General features: G+C 35.4%; 1 protein-coding gene across 1 annotated transcript; it reads right to left on the reverse strand.

Annotated features, from left to right (window-relative positions):
* Positions 1–288: 288 nt before the first annotated feature.
* Positions 289–5,648, reverse strand: LOC107460269 (O-fucosyltransferase 6). Its single transcript, XM_052253117.1, has 10 exons — positions 5,279–5,648; positions 5,126–5,179; positions 4,908–4,998; positions 4,719–4,795; positions 3,946–4,034; positions 3,611–3,794; positions 2,239–2,417; positions 1,926–2,035; positions 1,343–1,670; positions 289–1,254 (listed from the first exon to the last, which is right to left on the reverse strand). Exons 1-10 carry the CDS (start codon positions 5,444–5,446, stop codon positions 810–812), a joined length of 1,725 nt encoding a protein of 574 aa, XP_052109077.1. The 5' UTR covers positions 5,447–5,648; the 3' UTR covers positions 289–809.
* Positions 5,649–10,240: the final 4,592 nt, after the last annotated feature.

The following is a 10,240-nucleotide window of genomic DNA, read 5'->3' on the forward strand; positions in this document are numbered from 1 at the left end:
CTTTATCATAAAAAATACTAAAATTTTATATACTTATTTAATAATAATTGGATTATACCTCGTTGATTATAATTTGTTGAACTAGTTGTTTTTAAAATATTAATTAAGATATATATTTTAAATCTTTTACTATTTTATATTTTTTATTTATAGAGGACTAGTTCTATCAGTTTAATCAGTAACAACTCATCGGTTGAACCAATGATTCAATTCTTACAACTATGTATTTCTTCTTTTCTATTTTTCAGAAAAAATGAAGGAAAAAAAAAAAAGACAAGTTCCCCGAATAGTTGAACATGTGTAGATTTCTCCCAACGATTATAGCGATCCTCTCTCTCACATCAAAAGGTTTCCCAAAACTTTTGGGACAAAAACTTTATGTTGGCATTTTGCTGCTTCTATTAGTGAAAATCAGTTGATTGCATCAAAATGCCAAAGAAAACTAGAAGCAGGGACGCACAATTTTCAACTATAAGAAATTTCCAGAACGAAGATATACACCGCCTACAGGGCTACGCCTCAACGTTGAATGGCTTCCCTCAATTGCACTCCCATTGCTCACTTCCGATCCCATCTCTGTGGATTCAGTTATGTCATCCCCTTGATCGAACCCAGGCCATTATATCATCGTGCATTTGATGATCCCATGTTTGAATTTTTTTCAGTATGTCTTTCCAAGTTATGTGGCTTTTCTGGCTCCGGAGTTTGTCATATACTTTCAATTGACTGGTAGCTGCTCAAGGGGATGTAACTAAGACTAACATAGCATAATGCAAGCAGGTACAATAGTGTTGAATATGGTAGCTCAACTAATCTGATACAACTTCTTCTAACTCAGGATTCTGAGAGTTCATTGCGTCATAGTCCGACACCGTTCCGTTGTATGTACCCTTCTCTACTCGATCACTCAGATCTTCATCATTTTCGTAATCATCATCCTCCATTTCTGGCAATTCAGAATCATCATAATCCTCGTCATCATCATTTTCATTGATTGCATTATCCTTCCCATGTTTTCTATGTCCAGAATCTTGGCCCACTTTGGGCACAGAATCTTCACAGATGCAGGTAGATGGGTTCTCATGAAACACGCCTCTGCCCGGTCTAACCTCATTTGGCTCCCCCATGAAGCCTTTTTGAAAAGTCCGTACACGGGAAGCAAAAGCTTCCCAAGTCATATTATTTCTGTTCATGATCAATTGGTAGAGATTTTTAGCATTTGGACGAATGGTTGGTTTGTGCCCAAAGTATCTCCTATAAGAAAGTTCATGGAAAGATAGAGTGGGTATAGATACGAGCGACCAACAGAAACAAGAAGAAAAAGCATATGCAGTTAATTTACCTTCGCCCAGCTAATATTTTAGCCATATTACCATTGTTATTGGTCACAAATACGTCACTTTCATCACAAACAATGAAGTCAAGTGCCGCCATGCGAGAGGAAAATGAAGAAAATGGTTCTAATTCTTCCTTAATAGCAATGGTCTCTTTTGAATGGATATTAGGAAATAATGCTCTCAGAGGTGCCAATGTATTTTCCCCTCCATATATTTCCCCTGATGCAACGTAAATATGAACACCAGAACCATACCCCAAGGCTCTTAGCATGAGACCAACTTCTTCTGGGGTTAACGGGCATTTTCCCTGTCTTCTTTGCTTATCAGGATTGGCTCCCTGCATTTCAATATAATCACATTATTCACTACTCTATATATTTCAAATCTGCTATCAACATAAGCATAAACCAAAATCATTCTCAACAAAATAATGTTTATGCCTCAGCAGGATGAAAGATTTTTCAGATTTTAATAGTCACTGATAATAATCATTCTATGAACACATGCTATTAGGTTTAATAGCAGAAAAGGCAACAATAAAAAATATTACTAACAATCATTGGCAATAACAAAATTTAACTTTTGAGCTTACATGTAGCGTCTTCCACCTCTTCCTTATTGCACCCAGTTCTTTCTGTTCCTTCTCTCCTCCACCATAATCGCATCCAGAAAATGCAAGCATATCGGGTTCAAATCTGGAGCAAGAAAAGATAATCACATCTAGAAACTATTAAACACAAATTGTTTTTGGTCTGGAAAGAGTAAAATCCTTTTCTTTATTGTATTGTACAAGGCCCATGGACCTAGGGAAGGCCCCACTAGGGGGCAGGGTGAGGCCAGTGCAGTCATCCAAAAATATCGCCAAGGCTTGCAATAGTTGAGCTTTATTGGTTATCAAACTAGGTGCAGTGCAATATAATGTTTGCTTCTCATCCTCATCCGACGTACCAATTTTCTACCCATTGCAAGTATTGGGTCGGTAAATCTTAACCCATGGTAGTTAACTCGACATCTTAACTTCTGATACTCCGGATCCAACCTGTTTGCAAGCCTGTAGTCATACTTGCTGAGCTGAATAACCTGCCACAAAGTGAAGCAAATAAATTTAATATATTTACGTATACCAAAAAAAAAATGTAATATATTTACTGGAAAATCAAATATTCAAACAGTTATCCACGTGCTGTTATCAGAACTTAAGGAGTCAATTAGTTGTATAAATGTAAACATACTTTAACTCGACTTCCATCATGCGAGTAGAATCCAACTCAACAATTATAGACACATTTGAAACAGTGACAGAAATCTAACAAATGGATGTTCCCTTTCCAAAAGAACGAATAGAATTAAATCTACAAGGACAAGACTAAGTAGTTAGCGCTGCATGAGTTGTCATGTGTATCTTCATCATCTGAAATATCGGGCAATTATTTTATTTATTTTTTTTTTGGGGAGAGAGACGGAGAGAATGAGGCTTGCAATCAAAGTAAAGGAAGCGGTAGATCCTAGTTTGACTCGAATATTGTAGCAATTGCACACGTCGTGTTTAATTCCGCTTTTTATTTTTAATATTGGAATAAAATTGTATGTCTTGCTATATTACAAAGATAAGAAGTGTATCATGAAATTGTTGAGAATAATTGGAAGAATTCCGATGGTCAAATTTAGTAACAAAAGGTCTAAAGGTCAGATTTGTGTTTATACTATTTTATTTTTTTATAAAATAAAAAAAACAATGAGTCAAAATTTGTATTTATAATTTTCTTTATTTTTTAAATAAAAAAATTTGGCAGCTAGTTATAAAATTTTTATTATTTTAAAATCACAAAGCTAAAAATTCCATGTAAAATTTAACCTTCAAATTTTTATCTTCACATTAAAATAAACATCCAACCTACCCATATCAGTGAATAACAAACTATGTTTATTCATCTCTAAAAAAATTAGCCGTTTAATTCATCATATAACCACAAGATGCCATCCCAATGAAGGAAACTGGAAAAGACTATATTGAAAACAAAAGGCATCCAATAATTGAAGTTGACTGACTTTAACAGTTTATGATTTATCCCGTAAATGTTTGGATTATAGACCTTAAACTAAAAGCATTTTAGAACACATTTTATTATCACAAAATAACGACCTCCACACTACAAACTGACAATCAACCTGGTGAATAAATTTACCTCTTTCTAGTTCTAGTTAACACACAGCATTTACTGAGTTGTACATCATATCAGCACCATCAGAGTTTCAGGACATAAAAAACTTACATGCTTTTTCTGGAGTATAGGTAATATACGATTTATATAACATCTTTCGCTACACTTCCTTGGAACACGCATCGAGTACAGAGATGATCTTCGGCCAACCTTTGCTGGGAGTTCCTTGATAATTTTGACATCTTTTGATAGGAAGGATATAAACCATTCAACATCAAAGATCTCCGAGAAGTTACTGCAACAGGAAAAGTATAACATCATTTAACAATCTAAGATACATCACAGAGAAAGTGCGAATGGAGTGTCAATACTTAGATCGCTAACTAAAATTAAATAGTATAACTGCAGAAAAGGGCTAAACAATATATGTCCTTTCTGCGACTGACCTAGAATCTTTCCAAAAAGACCGTTGATCAAGTTTGGGAACAACAAGAGTAGAATTCAGAATTCGCGCAGCAACAACAGCATCTGTAATCTGTCAAATGCAGAAAAGGAAATATTGGCATTGACAGCTGAGTATGCAGAAAGTTTGCAATTACTAACCAATTATTATATACAACAACGTGGGGTCGGCTAGACAACAATTATTATATGCTGCATTAAAGTTCTGAGGCTATATGTATTTCAAGCAAGCAGGTACAACTTTTGAAAAATAAACGATATGTTTCTTCCAGAAATGCAGGTAATAACGTAATCCAGAAAACTTTAGAAATCAAAAGACAGAAAATTAAAAGTAGAAGACACTTTTGTAGTCACACTGTCACAGTTATTGTCCTGAAACATGTGTCAGAGCCTTTGTCAATTTTATCGTCACAACTTCCAAGTCTTACATATGAAAGAAGCACTTTATATGAAGAGAAAGTGTTTCTAAGGCAATCCGTAGCAGCGGTTTGGATAAAACTTAAAAATCTTTTAAGGCTCCATGGTTATTTAATATTTAGTTCTATCTGCCAAGTGTAGTTCCGTTCTCATTAAAGTGCAACACAGCATACTCCTATAATATAGCAATTAATAAGTTGATTTTGTTCACACTAGGCAATTTTTCCTCCCAGTTTTTTGTGTTCAATTCACAGTAAATTTAATAGGAGTCACTGTATAGTTTTCTTTATAGTAAAAAAAATCATATCATTATAATAGAGGCAAGATTCCAGAAAATTACTCCAGTTCTTTGTTGATTCAAGCCACCACTGGTTGCAATTACCAAATACCGATCCGGATGAGTAATGGCTTGAGCTTCTGCCACGCAAAAAGCGCATTCCTCATATATCATATATCATATGACAATACATATACACACAGCGCAATCTAAGCTTTAAACTAAACGGTTCTATATGCATGAAATACGCACTTGGAAACTCGCTGCTTGCGTTGCTACATCCATAGAAGTTTACGGAATTGTTAAAGCTCCAGAGTCCGCGATTCAACTTTCCTATTATTTTCTGGTTATTATGATAGGATAAAAACAAAATCACAAGCATAGTGACTGGTTAAGATCCAAAGGAAACAAAACATGGAACTGAACAACAAAATGAAAAAAAATAAAAGAAGCAAGAAGAAAGCCCTAACCGGAACGCGGAACACATTATCTCCAATAGCGTTGTCCTCCGATTGAACGTCAAACTACACGCACAACATTAGGTGAGAAAACGGTGAGGAATCAACTATTGATTGATTATGTTCAATTCATGTCGAACAGAGAGAAAGAGAGAGAGAGAGTACCGAAGAGCGTTGGCGCGGGCGGTGCATATGATTAGTTTCGTTGGGAGAAGGAGCTAGAAGAGAGAGTAGCGCGAAGAGAAACATAAGAGCGGCAGCGACGGCAGAGATGAGAGGAATCAAGAGAGGGAAACGCTGCAAATGGTGGAGGCGCCGCCTCTGAGGAGCCATAACGAGGAGGAGAAACCGATCGAACAAGGTAGTTAGTTATGGCGTACGGCATTGAAGTGCGAGCGAATGAAATGACCGAACGAGGGAATGAATGAATGAATGAAGGAATAAATATAAATAGATTTGAAAAGAAAAAGAGAGCGATGATGGCGCGTGGGGCGTGACTGGCTGATGAGACAAAGAATAACTATAAAAGGGGGACTCTGTCTCTTCCTCTGCCTCAGCTGGCTGCATGCTAATCATAATGTCAATCCCTTCCCTCCTGTAATCTGGATTTGTTTTGACTCCTTCAGGATTCTTTGCTTTGTTTTTTTCCAATATTATCCGGTAGGAAAATGATTCCTCTTGTTGTAAAATAAATAGGAAAGAGGCAATAAAATAAAGGATAAATACAAAAATACTGTTATTAGTATTTATTAATATCATTATACTCTTATAAAAATAATATATTAATATTATATTAATGGTATAAGAAGAAATAAAGTAAAAAAGTGTTTTGTACCGTAAAAAAAAGAGAGAGTATTTATTTTATTATTGTTTTGTATTGTACTTAAGACTATGAAATTTTATTTATAGATGTACAAAATTAGCTTTTTCAAACTTTGGAAATGATAACACTGTCTACATTAAAAGTTTGTATATCCAAGCACTTTTTAATTGGATAAAAGGGTTGGTGGGCATCCATACTGTAACACTCCTCCTTAGATGACCATTATGAATATGACTCATTAAAACCTTACTAAAGAAAATCTAATGGAAAAAACTTTAGTAAAAAAAAAAGAGTACAATATACTTTGTTATGGGGACTGGCTTATTAAAAACATTGTCAAGAAAAATTCAATGGGAAAATCTGACCAAGGAAAAAAGAGTACAGTCTCCCCCTCTTGTTGACATCATTTAATATCTCGAAATCGACGCATCCCAATCTCATGCACCAATCTTTTAAAGGAGGACTTTGGGAGTGACTTTGTGAATAAATCTGCCAGATTGTCACTTGAGCAAATCTGTTGGATATCAATTGTCCCTTGATTTTGAAGATCACGAGTGAAGAAAAATTGGGAGAAATATGCTTTGTTCCATCACCTTTGATGTATCTGCCTTTAAGTTGAGCAATGCATACTGTATTATCTTCAAACAGGACAGTTGGAGCTATCTTATGATCAATCAGTTCACATGATAACAGAATATATTTGATCAAACTCCTGAGCCAAAAACACTCGTGACTTGCTTCATGTATCGCTAGTATTTCAGCATGATTAGAGGAGGTTGCTGCTATTGTCTGTTTCGTGGACCTCCATGATATAGCTGTACCACCATATGTGAACAGGTATCCTGTTTGAGATCTCCTTTTGTGTGGATCAAATAAGTATCCAGCATCAGCATAGCCAACTAATTGTGACTTTGATCCATATGGTTAAAACAATTCTATATTAACCGTTCCATGAAGATATCGAAAAATTTGCTTGATTCCACTCCAATGTCTTCTGGTTGGAGAGGAACTATACCTTGCTAGTAAATTCACCGCGAATGATATATCGAATCGTGTATTATTAGCAAGATACATTAGCGCTCCAATGGCACTAATATATGGTACTGACAATCGGGTTTTCTATCAGTAAAGAAATTTAACAAATATATAATCGCGTTGTAAGTACAGCTTCTAAATCAACAGAAAATTCTTTCGTACAAACGTTTGGTTGTCACAAGTAACAAACCCAATAAAATTTATAAACCGAAGTATTCAAACCTCGGGTCATCTTCTCAAGGAATTGCAGGGAAGTATGATTTATTATTGGTTATGGAAAACAGTATTTTTAGATTTTTGAAAGGTTGAATGAGAAAAATAGATTGCAGGAATTAATAAATCAATAGCAAAGAAAACTCTTGGCGAAGTATGAAAACTGGAAGTCCTATCCTAGTTATCCTTATCAATGGTGATGAGAATTATATTTTTGCTCCCACTCAGTCAACCTCTAACTATAAAGGTAAGTCAAGTGGATAAATCAATTTAACACCTAAAGTCCTAGTCAACTCCTAAGGAAAGACTAGAGTTATAGGAATCTAAATCAATCAGCAAAGACAACAATTATCAATCACGATGAGTTTGATAACTCAAGAGTTACCAATTAATCAGCTAGAACCAAGAATATAAGAAACTAAATAAAAGTCATATGTCTGAAATACCTCAAATATTAATAAAAGAAATCAAATCCAACATGGAAAAGTTCATAAGTCAAATTGGGAAAATAAAAAGAACATTGAACCTAAAAATTGAGAAGAAGAAATCCTAAATCCTTTAAGAGGAATCCTAATCCTAAATCCTAAGAGAGAGGAGAGAGCCTCTCTCTAAAAACTACATCTAAATTATGAAAAGTGAAATATGAATGTTGTATGAATTCTCCAATGAATGGATGGATTCCCCACTTTATAGCCTCTAATTTGTGTTTTTTGGGCAAAAAATTGGGTCAAAAATAGCCCAAAAATTGCTGATTGCGAAATTTGGTTCGTACAGGTCGCAGCAAAGTGACGCGGAGGCGTCGTCCACACGTTTGCATGGATTGAAATTCGCAGATGTGACGTGTGCACGTCATCCACGTGTCCGTGTTGCCTAACTTCTGGGTAGCTATAACAAATTATATATCGTTGCGAAGCCCCGGATGTTAGCTTTCCAATGCAACTGAAGCCGCATCATTTGGACCTTTGTAGCTCAAGTTATGGTCAATTTAGTACAAAGAGGTCAGGCTAGACAACTTTAGCAGTTCCTTCAGTTTCTTGTATTCCTTCCACTTTTATATGCTTCCTTTTCATCCTCTAATCCATTCCTACCCTCTAATCTCTGAAAATACTTAACACACATATCAAGGCATCGAATGGTAATAAGAGATGATTGAAATACACAAATTAAAGACTCTAGGAAGCAAGTTTTCAATCATAGAACAAATTCTAGAAAGGAATTGTAAAACATGCAAATAGTATGAATAAGTGGGTAAAGAGTTGATAAAAACCACCCAATTGAGCACAAGATAAACCATGAAATAGTGGTTTATCAACCTCCCTACACTTAAACATTAGCATGTCCTCATGCTAAGCTCAAGAGAAGCTAAAAGAGTAAATGGGGGAAAGTAAGACTCATGCAATGCAACCTATGTATATGAATGCAACTATATGCAAAATGTTTCTACCTATTTGGTTAAAAGTAAACAAGTTCTCCAAGACAAAAATAATTCAAATTCCACTAATTCAGATCATATAATAAAAGACAAGTAAACTTGTGAGAAGATAGCTTATAAAAGCAGGGAACATTGAATCAAGCACTGTACCCTTACTGGTAGTGTATATCACTCTAACTCTCAAGTGTCTAGGGTCAATCACTCTACTCTTCCCTAGTCATGCTTTCTCAACCTTGTTCTTCATCTAACCAATCAACAAATATTTAGCATACCAATGCAAACATCATGAGGTCTTTTCAGGGTTGTAATGAGGCTGAGGTAAAGGTAAGGATATATGTATGGCCAAGTGAGTTATAATATGAATCTTTGACTAACCTAAGCTCCTACCTAACACACACACACATACTCTATGTAATTCTAAAAATCACACCTAGCTACCCATAATTCCCACTTTTGTATCACATACTCATGTACCAAATTTTTGATATTTCTTTATCACATGTGCATTGATCTTTCTATTAAAGCTTAACATTGGGGTATTTTTGTCCCCTTATTTATTTACTTATTTATTGAATATTTTTGGATTTTTTATTTTTTTATTTTTTTTCTTTTAATAGAAAAATAATCATAACTTATCAATGCACATGGATTTTTCATTATTTTTCTATTTTGGTTTTTCATGAGTAGGTTCCCAAATTCCCAATATTCAAATAAATTAGAAACATGATACATTTCCTTATTAATCCCTATTCCCATAGTTTCCCCACACTTAGTTGATGGACTCTTATATGTTCATGAAATAGTCAAAATCTCAATTCATGCTTGATGATCTATGATGAGCGGATAATTTTTACGCTTTTTGGCATTGTTTTTAGATAGTTTTTAGTAGGATCTAGCTACTTCTAGGGATGTTTTCATTAGTTTTTATGCTAAATTCACATTTCTGGACTTTACTATGAGTTTGTGTGTTTTTCTGTGATTTCAAGTATTTTCTGGCTGAAATTGAGGGACCTGAGCAGAATTCTGATAAGGAGGCTGACAAAGGACTGCTAATGCTGTTAGAATCTGACCTCCCTCCACTCGAAATGGATTTTCTGGAGCTACAGAACTCTAAATGGCGCGCGCTCAACGGCGTTGGAAAGTAGACATCCATGGCTTTCCAGCAATATATAATAGTCCATACTTTATTCGTGATTAGGCGACGTAAACTGGCGCTCAACGCCAGTTCCATGCTGCATTCTGGAGTCAAACGCCAGAAACACGTCACGAACCAGAGTTGAACGCCAGAAACACGTTACAACTTGGCGTTCAACTCCAAGATAAGCCTCAGCTCGTGTAAAGATCAAGCTCAGCCCAAACACACACCAAGTGGACCCCGGAAGTGAATTTATGCATCAATTACTTACTTCTGTAAACCCTAGTAGTTAGTCCAGTATAAATAGGATAGTTTAGTATTGTATTAGACATCTTTGATCAGTTTATGCGATCTTAGACACTGGGGGCTGGCCATTCGGCCATGCCTGAACCTTCATCACTTATGTATTTTTAACTGTGGAGTTTCTACACACCATAGATTAAGGGTGTGGAGCTCTGCTGTACCTCAAGTTTCAATGCAATTACTACT

The sequence above is a fragment of the Arachis duranensis genome, chromosome 8, assembly GCF_000817695.3.
Source record: "Arachis duranensis cultivar V14167 chromosome 8, aradu.V14167.gnm2.J7QH, whole genome shotgun sequence".
NCBI classification, from domain to species: Eukaryota; Viridiplantae; Streptophyta; class Magnoliopsida; order Fabales; family Fabaceae; genus Arachis; species Arachis duranensis.

Excerpts from the sequence above, each read along its gene's own strand:
- LOC107460269 (XM_052253117.1), bottom strand. The coding sequence starts at position 5,446 with ATGGCTCCTCAGAGGCGGCGCCTCCACCATTTGCAGCGTTTCCCTCTC. Across the intron at positions 4,999-5,125 it reads ATAATGTGTTCCGCGTTCCG|AAAATAATAGGAAAGTTGAA; the intron begins GTTAGGGCTTTC and ends CATAATAACCAG. Across the intron at positions 1,671-1,925 it reads GTGGAAGACGCTACATGTAA|CCAATCCTGATAAGCAAAGA; the intron begins GCTCAAAAGTTA and ends AAATGCAGGGAG.